Genomic DNA, 21718 nt, shown 5'->3' with positions numbered 1-21718 from the left:
GGGAAGTCTGTGGTGGATTTTTTCCCGTATGTGATTTTGTTTGTTCTCTGTGGTGTTTAAATGAAGAATAATATCTGTGAGGCACTCACCATCTGCGTGTGGTTGGGATAGAAGGTTTGTTCATTCAGGGGGAATTTCTCCGGACCCAGGGAGTGGTAGAGCCTAATCATCTGAGAAAACTGCAAACAGAAATAAACAAAGGCAGTCAGATGTCACGTCGGCAGCGGAGGAGAGCCGAGGTTAGACGGAAGCTTTTAGGGGTTACACCTGTGTTCACTGCACTTTTATAACCACAGGAAGTCAACATCTGGGAACAGGATGGCATGAGGTATTTTGACTGAATAGACAGTAGACACGTTAACATGGACACTAATATTCCGATCTTAACCTGATAAAGACATTACTCTGAATAAGACACTGCCAAGTAAACAGCATTTTCTGATTTACTTGACCTGAATAGTCATACTCAAAATAAGCAAAAATGGAAGTAAGACATTTTCTGACTTTAGTGGCATAATGTAGATATGTAGACGTCTATGTTTTCTTTTTCTGTATTTATTCAAGAGCTTTGTCTTTAAGTTTGAGAGCTGCACTTTTACTTAAATCCCTGCGCTCACACTCAAAGTCCAAGTGCAGAAGACAAAGGGTTTTGTAAAGACCACACTCTTGAGTAAAGACAGGGGAAAAAAACATGTAGTAGTGTATGTAATCTATAGCTTCCTATTGGAGATAGATTCAAGTGTAAACAAGACGTAATGTTGTTGAGAGTAATGATCAGACTCTGCTCTGAGACACGTAAACATGAATACGAACAGAATATTCTATTAGCAAATCATGTAAACATCATAATCGACATAACGTCTTATTCAGAGTTAGGTCAATAGTGTCCATGTAAACATAGTGATTGTTTTCCTGACCCACTCAGGTGGGTTATAAAGTCTCACCCAGTACCAGTAGACCAACTCTGACTGAGGACTAAAGGAACATCTATTTCCACATTATCAGGAGCAATTGATTTTAGAATTCATTTAACGTTGAGGTGGTGTAACCTCCCTTCATGCAGGACCTACTTCCTGTTAATGGCCTCACCTGCTTTAATAAATGTTTTTTGAAATGGTTGCATCCACCAGCGGGTTAATATAACAGGTGTGAGCTTGACAGTGTAGCTGCATTGTGTTCTGGGAAAGTGTCACATCACCACATTGGGTTCAGAAGTGTGTCTGCCTGTTTTATAATGGTCTGTATTGTTCAACGTGCAATTGCAGCTCGACAACGATATATATATATGAGCTACAATATGAATATAAAAGAGAAATGCGTGTGTTTAGTCTCTTGAAGAATATACTCTAAACTTAAACTGTAGGAGATGAGACCATTTCGAGCCCATGCAGAGCCCATCACTTTTCACAGCAGACTTGTATCTCGTTTTCTCTCACTACAGGGTGAGTAATAATGTGTAGTGGTGGCGGTGGTGGTGGTGGAGGATGCCTGCTCCACTGGCTCCACAGACAGGTGTTTCAGCTCCCTTTAATAGCCCAAATAAATCTGTCAGAGGCAGTCGCAGAGGGAGGGATTGGTATCACCTTTGTGTGGGTTAAAGTAGAGCAGTGAGAGCTGTTAAAAAGCGCTTACCACCCAAGGTTTGCTGCAGAAGTTGTAGATGGAGAAGAGGGAGTTGATGCTCGCGACGCCGCCGAAATGCAGGCCGATCACAAGGTTCCTGAAGTCCTCGCCGGGGACCATGCTGTAGGCGTGCTGGCGAATCAGGACGAAGTCTGGCTTGAAGGATCTGCGGCAAGACAGACATGGAAACCAAAACCATCAGATAGGGGGATTGTTTGGGTTACCAACCTGCAAGGTTTGCAAAGAATGTAAACTGACTGTTAAGGTCTTGGGTGGGAAAATTCGGTTTGGTTTAAGAGGATGGGGTCTCAGGTCAGGCGCCGGGAGAAGGAATTCACGTTCCACACAATGTTCTGAACATGATTTAGAAAGTTATGAAGCCTTCTTTCTGTTATAATCAAAGTTTTAAAAGAGTCATCTTTGGTTTTGCACCTCTAACACGACTGTGCTCAGGTCAGACCTCTCCACCACATTAACTCCACCTGAGCCTGCTGCTCTGTCAGCACATTAACAGTGTACCAGCACCTTGTTTTTATAGTCAAGGACTCTATTATTCACTGACTGTGTCGGGCTGAGGGGGTGAAGAAATGCTCCTTGGTGCACCTAATCTTTTTTGACCATCTATCCAATTAACACAGCCTAATCCTTCCTTTACAAACTGTTCTGGGAGCAGGGCCAAGTCACCCATCAGGCAGCTGGAGGCCACCTTTAAACAAGGCACTCACAGGAAATTCACTTTGACTGTAGTATTTTTACCAGTTCATGCTTTCAGCTCTTTTTCAAGTATACGTGAAAATGGGCTTGTTTCACATCTGATTTTAACAATCTGTATTTGTACATGAAAGATGAATGCTATTCTTTGTATATGAACACAGGATGTGCAATTTATGTTCTCTGATTTTAAAGGCTTTTATATAACAAATAGGGGGGAAAAAAAGGCTGAATTCATTATTTTTCTTATTTAGTTAGGTGTTAATTTTGTCCGTTTGCTGGTTAATAAGAGCAGCGAGACTGAACGACAGAGTTCTGGGCTGTAAAACCAAAACAATGGACTGAAAGACACTAAAACGCTCTGAGGAGACCTGCAGAGATGAATGATACATTACTGTGAGTTTGTTCTTGTGAGAAACACATTACACGTCCCATTATCATTTGATCAAAAAAAGTAAAATGACTTCTTGTGTTTTTCACATGGTAACAATCCAACACCTGACCAGCAGCTGAGAGAGCAGTAAAAATGTGTGTGTTTATGTGCAGGTAATCACACTCACACACACACACACACACACACACACACACACACACACACACACACACACACACACACACACACACACACACACACACACACACACACACACACACACACACACACACACACACACACACACACACACACACACACACACACACACACACACACACACACACACACACATTCAGGAAGTGAAGGGCTGTGGGCTGTGGGTTAAAATTACAGCCAGGCCCTCAAACAGACTCTAGTTCCTCAAGTGTTGCTTATGTTGAGCGGCTCGGTCAGGACCGGCGGGACAGCTAAGGAGTGATCTGGTCTCGGCGACAGAGCGACTACAGCTGTTCCTCCCCACTGCTGCTGCACTCAGCCACAGTGGCAGCAGACCAAAGAATCGGCTATTTTTACTGGACGGAGCCGCTCGCTGAGGCTCCAGGACCAGACCAGACTGAAACGGTTCATGTGGAACTCGAGTTCCTGATAAATACACCGGCTGAGTCATGTAACATGCTTTTAGTATCAAACACCCAATGTTAAAAAGAGAACAACATTCTGCCGGGCAGTGTGCAGTTTAACGATGGTAGGATTTATAAGCCCAATAGTCCTGAGTCTCAGAGGAGCAAACCATCCCTGCTGACTGACTGGAATCAGGCCAATCCTAAACAGATTTTATCTAAGTCTTTTAAAATATATTTATATTATTTACTCAAACAAAGAGACCATCTTACAAATGACAAAATCATAACTTTGGTGACATTTGGGTCTATCGTCGATCAGTTACCAGGCTCTGAATGTTAAAACGAATCTACCGAACTCAGTGACCTTAATCTTGATCATAGTGCCGAGAGGAAAGGTTGGGCCTCCTCTCTTAACTCCTTAAGCGTTATTGCGATGTAGCTGTAACGTTTCCAAACTGCCTGAATGGTACAAAAAGTAACCCGAACTTTAAAAAAAAAAACAGAGGTGGTTAACTCACTCAAGAGGGGTTAAAAACACATGTGTGGTATACAGAAAGCCAAATAACCTTGTTTTCATGCTTGTGCATTCATGCTTTGGAGTGCAATATCACAACTTCAGCATTGAAGTGCACTCTCGTTACTCATTGTCTTGGAAAGTATTGGTTCCATGTTAAGCATGGTCACCTCACCAGCAGGTAATTGGATGCACTTCCACTCTTCTTTCACTTGGCAGCCCGGTGAGCGCAACGTGGATGAACTGGAAGCAAGAGTCTGGGAACAAGTCCATCTCTATGACCCCTCATTAATGCAGGAGCATAGAGAATCCTGGACGGCTCCGAGAGGGAGATTACAGAGACTTTTGGTAAAGACGAGACATTCTGCAGGAAACTATGGGAAAACCTCTGCGACTGTTTTGACAAGGAAAAAGAAGTGCGCACAATCCTGAAGCGGTGCTCCTGGAACAAACAAGCCAGTGCCAAAGCTGTTGTGTTTGCGTTTATTCAGCTTTGCACTGTTAATGGCGATGTGGTTGTATTTTTCTCAGTGACAACACCTATCGTTTAGGAGAAGACTCCACCAAGTCATGTCGATGTCACAGTTGCTGCAATAGGAATCCTCACCATCTCAAAGACCATAAGACTCATACTGATGCTAACTTGTGTTTCCGTAGGATTATTCCAACCTTAAAATAATACGTAACCACCGTAGATTTAAAAGGGTCAAAATATGACTTAAAGAAAATTACAACTTCTGATACCTCTTTTACATTTAGGCTGAAAATTACTATATTGACGATATTTATTGGACATTCTGCATCAGTTCTATCTTTACATAAAGCACCACAAGATGTGTTCATTACAACATGCGTAGCCGTTGAAGAGCACAGGAAAACTGTTTTCCCTTCACAATGCTAAAAGCATGCATGCATAAAACCAGATAGCCGACACCCTTGTGCGACCTCATTATCACAGAATGGCCAGATCCAGAAGATATTCACCTTAACAGGATGGCTTTCATCGGGCTTTGGTTAATGGAGGCTGTGCCCTATAGCATTACTGACGTTTGTCACCCATTAACTTTGTTTTTCTCTCTCCTCACTCGGACTCTTTCTGCAAAAGCAGGGTGCCTCGTGGGTTGTGGATTACACTAGAGCGGGACATTTATGCTTTATGATCCAAAACGCTCGGGCCCAACGGTCATCGGTCCACGGGCGATATGCTAATGCGCCCTTTGAATGGGTTATCAGTGGAGCAATAAAGGCTGATAACAGGCACTGATAGGGGATAACAGGGTTATAGATTAGGACAAGAGGGGAGAATGGATCCGTGTGGAGTAATGAGCCTTCTTGAATAGTAAATTGGGAAAGATAAGGAGCAAAAGAAAATCCATCTTAGCAATCCATTCTTATCGTCAAGTCAGATGAACCTTTGAATAGAAGAACGCTATTCAAACCAAACCTCTTTAGAACTGATTCTATCAAGTGGTTGTCTCTTGACTGGTGATCTTTTCACTTACTTGTAGAAACAAGTTTCACCTGGAGAAACTTTATTTTGAATTATTCTACTCTATCAACACATCAATACTGACAATGACCCTGCATTACTGCTGCTACAATCAATATTTTTGTTTCAACAAAAGGAGCTTGAATGGGAACGTGGTTGCTCGTAATGAGGAATCTAAAGCTGCTTTCAAACATGCACGTAAGTCCGTACACTTTCCTGACATTTTCCAGTGGGGCTTCATGTGAAAACGCAAATGTCCATGTCAGTTGCTCCAGATATTTTCCATTCCGCTTCCATTTTCCTGCCAGCCCCCCTTTTAAAATGTCTGGGTGATCCTATGTGAGAATACAGCAGGAAAATTAACAGCCTGCGAGTGGCCGTGTCGATGTTTCTAACAAGCAATCGATGCAAACCTGCAGGAATACAAATGTCTCAGGATGAAAAAGAGATGCCATAGACATAGAAACTGGCAAAACAGCAAGATTCAAGAGCTTTTGGCAATAAGGGTCAACGCCAGGGTCCATGTGCTGTAAACAAAATCCCCTGAACGCTTTTCTTGCTTTTGGAAAAGTGTCTGACTCGGACAATCTCCTGCTGTGTCCTTCATGTGTGAAAGGCAAACTCGTGTCTGAAAAACGGCTTCACACAGACTCATCAGGTCCTCTCAACAAGACCAATACAGAGCTGAAAGAAGAGTGAATATGCATCGGCTGGCAAGATACACAACTCATTATAGTGTCTCTCTGCTGTTTTACTAGGTAGATCATCACATCAATTCTATATGTGTCAAAGATGAAGCCTCTTTCCTCTTTCCCCAAAGATGTTAATGAAGGATCAATTCAGTGAAATAGAATGTTGTAAGGAGGTTATGCCCAAAAGCTCCAATAAACATTGTTGTTTAAATGGCAGAAAGAAGATCACCCAATCGTGTCTGTACGAACACACTGCATGCCTGACAGTTGTATAAGACCATTACACAATACTATGCAACCAACAGGATGTTTTTAGCAGAATTCCTAAAGCAGGAAACATTTCAAACCGAAGACAATATGCTGCTGTTCGGTCTCCAGATCCTTTTATCGTACGGAATCTATGACCTTCTAATAGGCTCCACAGGGATGTTTGAATTGCGGGGGGAGCATTTGTCCTCATAACGGCCCCGTGCCTGACGAGCCTTATCTTCTTCCATCAGGCTGTGTCTCATTGATAAGGATAATCGGGTAGAACACTGCAGGAATGCCACAAATGTCAAACCGTACATGCTGTGGATCAGCGCAGCCCTCGCACACAATGGCGCATTGTCCCAAACTGGTTGTCCGTCATTGGAGGGAAATGTACCTCTGGGAGAGATCTTTGCTTTTCTGTTAGGAGGACAGACACTGAGGCAAAAACAACCCAACTAAGTGCCAACATGTAACTCCTTCCTCCTTTCCTCTGGAAAATATGCTAATTTGCTTTTACCCACTTCATGAGCTCATTATTTAAATGGGTTGATATCTTTATATTAGTGATATAAAATGTAATATTTGCTTTGGCTCCCTGCAAAACTTTTGAGTATGCTTTTGTTTATGATCAAAATGTATTGAATGCAACCATTGATTATTTTTTTTAGTTGGTGAATTGAGATTTTGGTAGAACAGAGTTCAAAGTTTTTGATGTTGTATACCTAGTATCTATAAACACATAAAACTACCATATCCAAAGAACTCTGGAGAATTCCCTGTTCTCTGTGTGTGCAGTGACTCCCTGTAGCCTAACATCATGTTGTGGTCCCCTGGCCTGGATGTTGGACGCCTTGTGGTTGCGGCTGTGGCTCCAGGCCTGGTGGCACCTGGCAGCGGCTCACATCCTGGGCGGTGGCCCGGCCAGGGTTTGCCGGAACTCGGGATCACCTCCAGCTGAGATCGCGCACTTCAGGTCTCATCTCCACTCAACAATGAACATGCGCCAACAACTATACCAACAAAGGGTTGTAGATTAATTTGTATTAAACTTCTTAAATCCAAATAGGAGAGGATGTTACTTGAGCACATTTATCAGCAACACAAATCAGTGAATGTTTAGTTGCGTAACAGCGATTTTGTCAAAGATTTGAAGTAGAATCCCATGGGAGGCCAATGTAATGAGCAATAGAGCACCAAATGACCTCTGGCAGAAGGGGAAATGTGCGGAAATGAGTGTTTTGAGGAGTTTGAGTGAATTAGCGAGGCCATTTGTATTCATGGTAATATCACAAAAGCCAGGAAAGTGGAGTGGGCCTCATGGCCGCTGTACACTTTCATTACGGTCTGAGTGATCCTGAAGGAAACCCCCCTCAGGCCCACTAAAGCCATGTCTGAACTCAGCATGTCTGTGAGTGGGATTTATTTGCTAGGTAACAAGATGAACCTGGTATTAGGTGTTGAGGCTGTCCAGGCAGACAGTCCTTCACTGATTAAAATTGGCTTCATAGAGGTAAAAGGAAAGGGAGGGGGGGGGCTAACATTTGTCTTTGAGTGCGTGTATCTGAATTGTCTCTGTGTGGTCTCAGTGGTAAATCATTACCTGAGGTAACCAGAGGAGAAGAGTCTTGTTATGTGTGCTGTGGGTATTGGAAAGAACAAAGAGGGTGGCCCCATCTGGCTCCCCCAGTAGCTTTCAGGTCAGAAAATTAAATGGAAGGAGAAGAAAAATGATGAAATCAGACATGGATCTGCTAATGTAATCTGGCTGCCTACTTTCCTGCTTCTGTGGGGCAGAGGGCGGCGAGGAATGTGACGAGGCATTGGGAACGACATACGACAGAAAAACACCCATATGGACACATGAACTGAAACCTTTCTAACATGAGTGCTGACTCTGGTGACACTAGTTTCAGCTATTGTGAGAATTTCTTTATTCTACACATATTTACACAACAAGATGAAGTCGATCATTCCTGGTTGTCCTGCTTCGACCACTGCTGCTTGGTCATCCTGCTATGGTGGCTCTCATAGATCAAGCAAATGACAATTGAGCTAAATTCTCAGGTAAAGTCGTAATCTCAATGAATCTAACCCTCAGTCAAAGTGAAACGCAATTTCCACACACTGTTAAAGTGTGGCTGAGGCACCCCAGTAACTTAATGGTTTGGTGCATACTACAAAACCAAAATGTCCACAGTGCAAGTCCTGGCCATTAGATCCTTTTTACATGTCATAACCCTCGCTCTCCCCATACTTCCTGTCTTTCTCTCTCTATATATAGAGACATTTAAACACATTATACATTGTAGAACTGACAGTTACCCTGGGAGGATGCTGGTGATGAAGCGAATGAGAAGAAGAGGCTGCAGTATGCGGAAATGGCCTCTGAGGCAATAGTTCCCCCCAAATGGGAGTTGGCTGCAGGGGTTTCATAGCAACATCCACCATCAGGTTGGCTCAGCAAGCTGGAAATCCACAGACAAGCCCTACACCAGACCAGAAAGGAAATATCACAGACTGCACAATGCTGCAGCTAATGGCTCTGGATCAGGAGGAAGACCTCAAGTGGGCCTCAAAATGTTAGGGACAAACACCCAGGTCTGATCAGCCAGTGTTGGGCCTTAGAGGAGGCCGAAACGCCCAATGACACTAAGGTACACAAATGATGATAAGTCCCTGACATCCACTGGTGGTCGCCAACATGCTGCCGGTGGTTGGAAACTTAACATCAAACTAGCGCAGAAGATCTTCAAACGTACAAGTGGGATCAAAGGGTGTGTCATTTTCAAGTATGGTCCCCACTGTACACAGCTGTGTTGAAAGTCGACTCACAGGAATCCACTTTATAAGTCAAAATCAAAGTGACATTTTATTTAACTGCTTCAATTGCTTCCAATTTCAGGAAGGCTATGAATGAATGAAATGAAAATAAATGGCTGTTAACTCTGATTCTGAGGCTCCATGTATCTCACTGTCACTTCAACAGCCCTGCTCCTAAAATGAGCTATAAAGCTCTTTTAACTTGTATTATATGTGTTTGTTCAGGTCTTCCAAGCAACAGATGTGCATTCAACTGAAATTGACTACATCCTTTTGTTAAGTGTAGAGTCACCTTTATGAAATAAAAATGTTGATTTAAGTAAATTTTACTTTTCATAAAGCTTTGCTGTTGTTGTTTTTTGGATAAGATACTCTTGCAGGTTCAAAGTTCTTGATAGGTACACTAAAAAAATGGTTCCTAGTTTTAATATTAAACGTGACACATTCAGTTTTAATAAATCATCTTGTAACTGGATGTTTTGGCAGTCTTCATGTGTACAGTATTCATTAATGTTTAATGTTATGTTATTCTGACAATGTGTACAAATGTGCAGTTTATAAAGCTGTTGAGAAGCAGTTAGGTGGAAGTGGCACAAAAAAGCAAAAAAAACCATTGGTTTTGGATAATGAACAAACTTATGAAGTGTAATGATCAATACATAAGAATCTGTCAAATTTGTTCTACGTTCTATAAAAGCCAGTTGGACTGGCTTGAGGTTTGTCTCATGGACATTCAGTGTATCACGGTCCTCATGGGTACTGTAATGTGTGTAGAGGTGTTAATTAGGCCCTCTGAGAGCTATAACTTTTTATTGAGTTCAGATTTTTACCACACTAACTTCAGTGCTACATGGTAGAGAGGGCTCCCAGCAGTATTAAAACCGCCACCGCTCATTTAACTTTGCATTCACATTTTGGCCATTCAGCTGACGCTGCTTCCCAAAACTACTTCCAGTGACAAACTCAATAACCCCTCAGTCACTGACAGTTAACACACTTACTGGGCAACATTAACCACTGATAATGAATTAAAGTATTGATTAACCAAAGCAGAAGCTGTGAGGATGGTGGAGGAGAGAATCGCTGCTCTGTGGCTTATCATACTTTGGCCACTGTCATCTGACTTTCAGCCAGACCAGCGTTCCCCACTTTGAGCCGAGCAGTTTGCTGGAGGTTTTGGCAGCGGAGAGTGGAGAAGCCAAAGGGCTGACTACAGCATTGCAGCAGGGAACAACATGTCATAACTACTGTACCTTGTGGCGTGTTGCTCTGCTTCACTGTAGGCTGTGTGGTACGTGCCACGTTGCACGTCGCACATAGTCGTGGCAGAGAGTTGCTTGTAAGCTCCACTTCATTATTTCATGCTCTGGAACCAAGCAGTCAGACTTGTTATGTTGTCATGTTAGTGCTCATCAGATCATCAAGGCCGTTCTCAGACATGACCAGCGGAGGCTGTCCAGAGATTTGGACTTTCTCCGCAGTTTGCCTTTGACATATGCACAACGCAGCGGGAGCTTCTCCGCTCAAAGGCATTCACAACAACAACAAATCCTCCAAAGGATTCAGGCGAGGGGTGGCGCGGCGAGCAGAGGCAGAGTGAAACCTATATGCGGAGATCTAGTGACTTTGTTTATAGCATCGACACCGGCGTCGGCTCTTATCACTCAATGTCAAACTCTTTTGACATCTTCGTCTGTGTCTGCTACACGTGTGAGACTGCTTTTTCACCCGGAGATATTTGTTTTCTATCTATTTTGCGTCTGTTGATCTCCTGTGTTCTCAAATCGACTTCTGCGGACTTTATACCAGAAACTCCGGAGATACACTCCACACATACACCTCCTGAGCAGAAACTGTGGAGGATCCCCAGAATTCAGTGCATGTCTGAAAGTAGCTTAAGACAAATCTGTGAGAAGAGGCAGATGGTAGCAATATGAAGTCAAAATAAACACATCCACCACAAACCCTGCTGTCAACCAAAGGATAAAAAACATTTAAATCTTTTGCACCATTCAATGTATTTATATTATGTAACAACCACACTATATTGAGCTTCTGATTGTATTCTAAAACCTTCACTGGGGGCTCAGCTGGTCTTTATTCTGTAACAGTCACAGGTAATGCTACGTTTAGCTAAGTTTTATCAGTACAAACCATAAAAGTGCAGGAGCCTCTGTGTGGCGTTCTCCCTGTGCCTGTGTGGATTTCCTCTACTACTCTTACTTCCTCCCACAGTCAAAACACACAGCGCCCTGGTTGATTAGCATCTCTAAATGGCCCGTAGGTGTGAATGTGATCGTGAAAGGTTGATATTCTTTTTAGCCGTTTTCAGACATGACCTGCGGGTAAAACCCGGATAATTGGATTACGGAGTTTACCCAGAGTTTGCCTTTCACACATGCACAACACATCAGGAGGTTCTCTGCACATTAACATTAATGTTACTCTCCACTACTGGAGACAGATGTTTGAAAGTAAAAAAAGGAAATATGACAGAAAATTTTGTCTGCAATTGGAATTAAACAGCTGTTCATGCTATAGTAGCCAATCAAAGATTGCAGCTCCCTTTAGTCATCTCATTAAATCTTGAACTATTGAGTAGATTCATTTCTTGTTATGTATTGTAAACATGACACAAGTGGAAGAAACTGCGAAACCACAGTAGTGTGAGAAAGTGTGCCGCTGCATGGAGTCAGCTGAGGAGACGTGTTCAGAGAGCACGCCTGTGGACAGAGGTCAGAGGTCACCGTGCTGTGAACACAACAGCCAGAGGAACTCGTGGAAAAGCAGGAACCTGTTGTAAATACATATACAGTGTGAAGAGTTCGTTTGCATGCAATCCTCCCATGAATGCACCCGCACACACACACACACACACTGCAAAATGTAAGCTGACAGAGAGCATGAGAAATAAGTGTTGTATCTGTCCTCTGTCTATCTGTGGATATATTACGGCATTCTCCTGGCTGAGAATAAAACACATTGCTGAGGAAATAATTAGCTTTCATTGGCAATAATCTATGACAAGGACAGATTGTAATTAGTTCTTACTTAGAGGTTTTAGCCAACGATTTAATCCAGAGAAAGACCAGGTGTCGAACTCAATGAGGAAACTGATGGAAACATAGCAAACTTTAGACTTTCCAGTTACATGGCTCTCTAACCACCATACATTGTTAGTCATTAGCCAATCAAAGAACTTGCGAGAAAGAACGGTAACACTATCTGTCGTCCAATTCAGAGTCTTAAACGACAAACTGAACCACAGCAAGTTGGCAGTGAATATCAGTGTTTGGGAACAAGGCAGCAGTTGGACCATCTGCATCCAATTTGGCTCCTGTCATTGCAGCAGTATCTCCAAAAATATTCAACACACAATAATGACCTCAGTGTCAGATCTGACAATGGGCTGCATTGTAATATCGGCCGCACTACTGCCCGTGTCCGTGATTATTCTCGCTTGATTCCACCGATAACAAAGTTATTTCACAAGTCCAACTGCGGAGTCCAAGCCAGAGCACAGATTAGCTGATTACGCTCCAGACAGCCGAGAATTAGGGCTGACACTGGACCCAGTTAGCCCATCTGATCGACCAGTCAGGTTCTTATCGGCCTGCAGAAGCAGGGGACTATTTAGGCTATTAATATATATTATATAACCATGTTGGCCATGTTCAGCCATGACAGTTGATGCCCTGTCGAGAACAAGTAAACTATCACTGGCTATTGTTCTTTTGTCACTGCATCAAAAATATGAATCTGTGTACTAAAGAAAGGAGTGTAGGTTAGTTAAATAACCAAGCGCTGGTGACATTCATGGAGTAATACAGATACATTGATTATCATCGTTTGTGTAAATAATTCAATGTTCACAATCAGGGGAAGAAGATGACCCGAGGAGTTTCCTTGTAAAAAACAAAAGTGAAGTTTACAGTTTGTTAAATCTGCATTAACACATTTTATCCACATGGGGGTAGCAGAAACAAGATGGTTAATATGGCTATTTGCACAGTCTTATATTAACCTTGCTTTTAGCTCTGTTTTGATCTCCACCGACTAATGACAGAAATATCTGACTCTTTAGCTTAGGTCATCTGGAGCAGGCCGCCTGGTTATTTCCTGGGGTCTTTACAAAAACTGGTGAAAGTGCTTTGAGCTTTTACGCTTGAAGCCACTGGAACATGCTACTATATCATGTTAGGTGTTCTCCAACACTACCGTCTTTTAAATCTAAACTAAAAACTTCCTTTTTAAGCTGTGCTTATCAATAGTCTTTTTTTCAATTTTATAATTATTTTAATCTAATTTTATTTAGTATATCATCTTTTATTATAATTTCTTTTAATGTTTTTTTTATTTTCAACCTGACCCCCTATTATTTTATGTCTTACTTTTTTTTTTTACACATGGTTTTGTAGCTGCTACACCTGTGGTAGCTCACAATCTGTGCAGCACATTGTGCGTCCACCTGGAATGAAATGATATAAATGAAGTTGTGCTTGCTTGCTGTGTTCACTCGCTGGTTATTAACTTTGTTAACTAACTGTCTGGTGTTGGACAGGGAGCATGCAGTCCCTTTTTAGAGTTTTTTGCAGGAGAAGAAAATCTGCCTGCTGTTGTGGAAAATCTGCTGATGAGAAATAAAAGCGTGACGTTTCAATCTTGTTTACTGATTTGGTAAATAAAGCATTAGTCACATTCAGACAGGAACATGGTGTCATCTTTGCCACCCAGATCAGCTGATCATCAGCGATCCCCTTGAGCTGCAACTTCACATAACAGAGCCGTCTATTTAAACACCAGCTCCACGTGTTGAACTGCTGCTGCAACAGGAGCTGCTGTCTGGCCAGAGGCCACCTCTGCCACTGTCACGTTTTTTTTTGTTTTTTAATTTCAGATGCATCAGCACAGCAGTCAAACTCAAAAATAACACAGTTTTTTATGAGCGGTATAAATAAGTGCAATAAAAACTGAATTAAAAAAACCAAAAAGATAACTAGCCCTCTTCGTTGCTGAGATTGCAACTAGTGGGTGAGAAGTCTTTTTTTAGGTTTTTCACTGGCATAATCACATTACAGTCTTGGTTTCTCTGAGTGCAAGCAGTGTTATATTTACACAGAGTCATGCCCAATGCTACTGAGAGAAAAGAACTGGAGCCTTTGTGCAGGCTCACTGAGGCAGATTACAGATTGCGTGGGGAAATGCGTCAAAGGAAAGGAGCACTGTGTCGGGCCTTGAGCAACTCACCTCACCACTTTACTGCCACCTTTGTTGACCTGCATGTCCACCATACATCCCAAGTTGACGTAGGAGGCCAGGTTGATCTCTGAGAACTCCGCCTGGAACACAGAGGTAGAAAACACCACCAGTGAAAAGATGCATACGACAACAACATTAAAAGGTTTTTCTTTTCTTTTTTTAAATAAAATTCTAAATAATGAATAGCACTTTGACTTATGAATGATCTATACAGATTATTGTTTAAAAAAAAAAAATCAACAGGAAAAATACCTACAAGAAAGCCTACAATAGATTATTTCACTTCGTTTTATATCTTTGCATTTGTAAAGCTGATAGTAAAGGACAAGAGTCACAAAAACAGAGGGACTTTGCGAGAGGAGGCAAATTAAGTTATCCCCAGTCTGTGGCCTCCCGGACAGTTAGGGCCTTGTGAAAGGCTGTAGCCCGGCTACCTAATGACTCTGTCAAACTCCCAGAGATCCTCGAAAGGAGGGGCGACAGTTGATTTCTGGGAATAGACTCTCTGCATGGACGCGGACCAACGAGGGACAACTCAATTTTCTTTCTAATGACTGTCACTGCGGTCAAGAAATCAACAGTTTTTTATGCTCGAGCCAAATTTAGCTTTCCTGACATGAGCTTTTCTTCTGCCACAATAATGACGGCCCTTTACCACAAGAGGGAAAATGCAGTGTGAGAAAAAAGTTTATGTTACAGGGGGCGGGGGCATTATACTCTTTTAAAGTAAGTACACCCATTAACACTATTAAAGTTATACAAACAAATTAACTCAAACAAACATAGAAGCAGCTGAAAAGTGATAGTACCCAAGGGGGGGGCAGTCAAGTGCATCACACTTGCTTACACCCAACATACTCATCAGACTCAACCCGGGTAAAGCCTGAGGAACAAAACCCAGCGCAACAAAAGGCCGCTATTGCTAGTGATACACATACGCTTACACATACGCTTATACATACGCTTATACATGCGCTTATGCAGGCGCTTGACAAATCGTGAGTCAGTCTCAGCTGTAAATCATGACATTTTGCCCCAATTTTATAGCATCAAATAAGTAATTAAAACCGAACTTACAGCATCAGTGCGATAACAACGCCCTAAAATGACTAGAAACTACCTCTGAAAAATGTATTTGACACATACTTTGGCTTCGTTTGGTCTGTGTCCCATCCACTGACACATAGAATACACATATATTTATACACGCATATTTATGTCACATGAACAGAGAAGAACACAATCCCAATGTGTGTTTTTGTGTTCCAGCAGAATTTTTTTGTAAAAGTTACATAAGACGTTAACTTTGTTAGTGGACACAATGATTTATGCTTTTCAAATACTTCTTAAGGACATTGACAGTGCAAATTCCCTCTGGAAGGATGTGTTGCATTTTGAGGGAAGCACACATGTACAGCACATGGCTAATGGCTTTTGGTAGTCATCTAATCAAAGACATAGGTTTGTGACTGGAGGGTCAGTGGATTAAATCCCAGGCTGACAACATAAATAAATAAGTAAAAGCTCAATCACTGATCAAAGAAACCTTTGTAGTTGCTTTGCATTCTAAACATTTTTTGTGCTTTTGTAAATTCTGACATTCAAAATGAAAAGTGGCTGGATGTCCTTTTTCTTTCTCCTTCCCAATCAGGACGATAGGGCGCCACATGAGCTTTTTCAGACTTGACAGTTAATGTGGTACATCAGCCTTAAGCTATAAAGCCGCACTAATTCATATATTTCTATTAGTAATGAGTCAGAGGTCGATGTTTAATATAAGAACATATATGCAGTTGACTACACTGAGCTTTTTAGTATCTTAAAGCTCATTGTTTTGGTTTTACCGTGCACGATTGTACTATTTTGTTCCAGTCCCACAGTTCTCTTCCACAACTAGCCAGTGAACATAGGATTTAATAAATAAAGAGTCAGGTGGTTCCAAAACAAAACGCTGCCCCCGAGTGATCAGACACGAAGAAAATCTGTGAATTCACATAACTGCACTGGAATCTTCAGCAAACCTCTCTTCTCTTCGCTAATGAATATTTTGTGATTTGTACAGAAACCTCACAGCTAGCATGATAAAGAGCAGCTGTCTAAATGACATGCTGCATGTAGTAGCCTTGCAACAGCTCAAATCTACAGTAAGCTGCTGTACCTTGTATGCTTCAGGCAGTGCAACACGCCTCATACAGACTCACCAGCCTCCACACACAACAGCATGGATGGGGATGGAAGCAGATCCTCCAGCTGACCCTATATTCAACCCATCTCCTGCCAATTTCCATGGCAAATTAAGGCAATTTCTATCTACACATTCTCATATACTGTGATCATCATTTGAGACGTTAAGCCTGCTTTACCAGGCTTTACATGGGCTTTCATCTCCATGAAAAGGAAATATTATCAGCAATATTCTTTCAGAGATAAATTTCCCTTTCATCTAGTGCCCTGGCCCATGTAAACGCTGTATGGGGGAGTGATTCGGTTTTGAAAAGAATGCGCCAACGTAACAAAACTAGCTTTTTTTGCCAAGAGAGAAAGAATGAGAGAGAGAAAAAAACACCAACCTCTTTTATTCATTGTGTTGCTCTCCCAGAGGAAGAGCAGGGGGCGAGTAAATGCCGTAATCTTATTTACGGGACAACGAGGCGCCACTCAAACTCAATGCGCCTCAAGGACATGCACTTGGCTCCCTTCCTTTTCTCAGCTCCTCTCTACTGATACCCACCTCTGAAAGAAACATCTGCGTGCTCAGCAGCTCTTGCCTGGCTAAAAAGCCCTCTTAAATGAGTAATGCACCCAGACGCACTGTGAAACACAGACACACACATATCGTTCATCAGTGCATCTCCTCATCAAATCCTATCTCCTCATCAAGTCCCATCCCAAACACAGAGGCCTACGGTGACTTTTGCTGCGACCAGATACAGCCAGAGAGCGGGCACCATTTTGGCCAAGTGCCAAGCAGTCTACGTCACCTCTGATTGGCTGGTTCTGGGTAAGAGGAGTGCTTACAGCTACTGTTATTGGGCGGTAATGGATGAAGTGGCTGGTGCGGGGCACAGGCCCAGAAGCCAGGACAGGAGGCTTTTCACAGCGCCATGGTTACCATCACGGTAACACATTCAGACACTTGTCTTGGAGCAGCTCTTGCCTGGGAAAGGAAAACAGGAAGTGATACATGGAAGAACTGCTTCCAGAGCTGATTCTTCCCCAACTGTTGACCTGCTTTGAGGCTGGTTTTCAGCTGACCTGTTAGCATGAACACACTCACAGGACACAGCATGGTTGCCATTAGGTATAACCACAGTCTGTTGTTTTAGCTTCAGCCATTGTCACTCCTACGGCTCACTGCTACCTAATTCATTTATGTGAAACACAATGATTTCTCTCTATCACAGGAGAGTGGCTGATGGAAATGCTAACATAGTGCTAATATACATACATGTATCTATTTAGAAGAAAGGAGCACCTTAGACAGGTAGATTATGGAGCCCTTATAGATCCTGACAGGTAATATTTCTTTATCTTAACTTGCACAAGATAATAACCTGTGCACACAAGATATGGATTTAAGGGGCTCTGTAGTGGTGCTATCCAAACGATCTATTATTTTTGATAGACAGTACCCTGTACCTGACACATGGGTTTGGAGTTAAATGCACCATAAGAGCTTTTGAAGAACAATTTCCGAGCCAGCCTCACTTATCACTGCATGCACTCTGGCCTTACTGCCATGTCAAGTGAACCTGTGGACGGTACAGTAAACACCACTCGACAGTAGCTCATTTGGAATCTTTGTGAGTATTTTTAGATGTGGACTTACTGTCTATACTGAGATTCATGTGGTTATGGTGCCTTTTGTTTGCTCCTGAGTCAAATAGTAAACAGGATCTTTGGTCCTTTCGCCCAAAAACAACTTGGAGGGACTGGTCAAGCTGCATTTCAAATATAATTTGCTGCTAAATATTCTGAGCAACGAGACAACTAATAAAAACAGAATGTTGCAATGCTTGCATTGAAGGTATTCGACCACTGTAAACAGGTACAAATGTGTTACAATTCTAATTCAGTTTGAAATACTACAGGAGTTACATTCTGATTTGAAGCACTAAAAGAAGTTGAAGTGTTGGTTAGAGCTGAAGCAGTAAAATGGTTTGAATTGTCATGTGAAGTAGATGAATTATGTGTTTCATAGACTCCAAATGAATGAATGAAAAAAACTTGGAAGGGTGGGACATGAGCCAAGAAAGAACCCATTAAAGTTTGGCGTGGATCTGTATCAGGGAGCTGATCCAGGAATTTTATAGCACTTTCTTTAACATTGTGAGTTAAGGTGTTTTTTGACATTTTCAACATTTTTTGACAAATCTGGCATCATATCTGGTATCTGCTTGATATGAGTGTGTGCAATTGGTGCAGGTCCATATACAAATCCTTATGTAGCACATTTAAATGTGGTTTCATAAGGGGAATGTTGCCTTGGCGAAGGTAAGCACTCTACTGAGAGCTATTCCAGTTTTCAAATGTAGCTGCTGCACAACAGTAGGTAGTTAAATTCCCGTTTCACATTATTTCGTGACTACAGAAAAGCTCTGTTTGTAATATGTTTTTTGAACCTGTTATTTATTGTTCAAACTGTTTTAATACAACAATGATGCCTGAGATTACAAGGTTGTGTATCTGAGGTGGACAACTCTGCAACACCAGGTCACACTCACAATTCACTGTCCCAGCTTTTAAGTCCATGTGTGTGAACGGCCAGATGAGAGCAGTTGAGTTCTCATTTCAAGAATGAAAAGTGAAAGCAGGTCAACTGTAGGTTAAAGTGGAAGAGAAAGAAACATTTAAACTGTCAGTTTAAAGTGTGAGAGAGGAAAGCAACTGAGGGGTCATTAAAGGTGTGAGAGGTGAAAGCAATTGAAATGGTGATTCATTCATTCAAGATGCAATTAAAATATGGGAATGTTATACTGTGGATACTCTATACATAGTCTGAATTACACTGATTGTAAGAGACAGCACATAAAGATTCAATACTAAAAGTACTATATACTTTATGGTAATGCTTTGTGATGATCATTAGGATTTCTAATTCTAAGGCAGCTAAAACAAGGAGCCACTGAAGGCACAGTAAGAAAATCTGTCTATGCAGATCTGAGCCATAATTAACTTTACTAATTGTTCCTCTCCACAAATGATCATTATAATCCTTTTATCATTGATTTTATTCCACTGATAGTTGGTCCCCGGTGGAGGGGCTGTTGATAAAAATTGTTTTCGTATTACGTGGTTTCCTTATTACGTGGTTTCCTTTCATTTGAAAATAGATGTTTTTCTCTGGGACATTATGTGTTCCTTTCACCTCCTCAACTCTTTATTTCCTGCGCGGAAAACTTTGACAAACACAAACCTGGCCGAGATAAAAATACTTTGAATGGGAAATGTTACACAAGTCCCACATTGTAGCGCATGTGTCATAAGTTGTCTGGCAAACTGTGAAATAACATGAGGTGAAGTCTGCAGGGCAGATGCATTCTGGTTGACCATGTCTGGATGTTTTAGTAATTCCTGATAAACTTGCTAGAATCACATACTGATGCAATTGAGAGGTCTGAGGTACAGTGGACCATTCATATGCACCACAGAGAGGTATTTGCAGCTAATTACTCCCACCTTGTACAACAGTGAAATAATCCATTGAGGCATTAAACGCTAAAATGTATGACAGATGCTAAATGTAGTCGGGCAACAGAAGGCACGAGGGCAGCTGGGTCAGTCAAACGTCTGAGAGGAACAATCTTAATCATCTGTCTTAAGCTAACTTCTACCCAGATGCTCTATGTCATGGGCAAATACAAGCCAAAAAAAAAGGCTACGGATAACATACAGCCAACTGCCTGTGCGCTGCCATGACTGCAGCAGAAAGGACCGCGGACAGCGCTGAGGTCATGCGCCTGTCGAGCAGATGTTCCCCCGCGCGACCCAAAACCACACATGGTCCGGCAACGCTGAAGAACTGGCCCTTGTTCTTTCACCAACAACAGGCCTCTTCATATTTAACTGACTCATTTGTGCAGCCGTGTAGATTGCTGCGTCTCCGACCTGTAAACATTCAGATTGTCAGGCAGTCCGCTGGTTGGGTGTCATCATGTCGTCACGATTGGCTTTGACTGCAGAATATTCACAACAGACCGCCGTCATTTTGACAACGCCCAGCATCGCTAGCTGGGTGACAACATGAAGGGGCCACCGCCACTGTGTTACTCACATCCAAGACCCTTGAAAGGCATGGGAGGCAACACCTAATCCTCTAAGCTCTGGTTCTCTGGAACGCACCACTAGCCTGGATACACACACCAAATCTCTGGGTCTGAGAACAAAGTGGGGAGGATATGTTAAGATTACAAATTGGTTAAACTGAATTATCTTCAGCCACCTAGTGTGCGATTAAGGACATTTTTACCAATAAAATAGCACATGAAGTAAATCAGAAGCCTGGGGTCAACACTTAAAGTGATGTTACATTAAGATTTTGTCACATTTGTCATCATAGAAATTAAAAGGTTAATTCTAAAATAGCTAAATTTGATACACTCAGTGGTTATACATTGATCTATATTTTGTGTTGGCAATCTTTAAGTCTATAACAGACATTACTGTCAGAGTGGGCTTGCACATTATCTCAATATTGCCACTTGTCGTTCCTTCATTTTTCTGATCCTAATTTTTGAGGCAAAATTTACAGACATATGTGAAGAGTTGGTCTTTTAATCAAAATATTTTTTTGTGTTTTTCAGCTGCTCATAACTGAAATTATACTGTAGGTACTGTAGATCATGTTTACTCCTGAATACTCCTGTAATAGACCAGATACCAAATATAAACTTCAATTTATGTTTTATATCATGTTTATTCATTAATACAAAATAAATGCTAATCAATTTAAAAGTGTGTGGGTAGTGGTGAAAGTTATTTAAATTGTTTGCCCTTCAGTCGGGTGAAACGATACAAAACCTCTGGTCTACTACTACGAAAACACATCAGGCCTTTCTGCTCTGTTTAAAATTGCACCAGTTGTTCCTCAGATCTTATTCTGGTGTTATAAATTCTGATGTTCAATTATCAAACCCTTATTGTGCCAATTGTCAGACTAGTGTCAAAGTAGGAATAAACAATAACTTTACAAAAATATTTTCCTGCTACGATCTTATAACTTCTCAGCTTAACCTTAACGTTTTAGCATTGCCGTGACTATACAGCTCTACTGTAAGACTTGCTCAAACTTTTACTGGAATGTTCACAGGAGAAACAACAAGAGAATATATTTATCTCATGATGCAAATGAGTCACAGG

At 41.8% G+C, this 21718-nt stretch overlaps 1 protein-coding gene across 1 annotated transcript in view; it reads right to left on the bottom strand.

The window, feature by feature from the left end:
- The window catches only part of LOC118101442 (synapsin-3), a 103720-nt gene that overhangs the window by 56773 nt on the left and 25229 nt on the right, over nucleotides 1–21718 (bottom strand). The window contains exons 5-7 of the mRNA XM_047338524.1: nucleotides 14348–14439; nucleotides 1633–1789; nucleotides 90–179 (exon numbers count right to left, since the gene is read on the bottom strand). Coding sequence (XP_047194480.1) covers nucleotides 90–179; nucleotides 1633–1789; nucleotides 14348–14439 — 339 coding nt within the window. The remainder of the gene's footprint in view (nucleotides 1–89; nucleotides 180–1632; nucleotides 1790–14347; nucleotides 14440–21718) is intronic.

The sequence above is a fragment of the Hippoglossus stenolepis genome, chromosome 22 (assembly GCF_022539355.2).
Source record: "Hippoglossus stenolepis isolate QCI-W04-F060 chromosome 22, HSTE1.2, whole genome shotgun sequence".
NCBI lineage: Eukaryota > Metazoa > Chordata > Actinopteri > Pleuronectiformes > Pleuronectidae > Hippoglossus > Hippoglossus stenolepis.
Note: the sequence above shows the minus strand (reverse complement) of the source record. Positions and strands in the feature narration are given on the sequence as shown.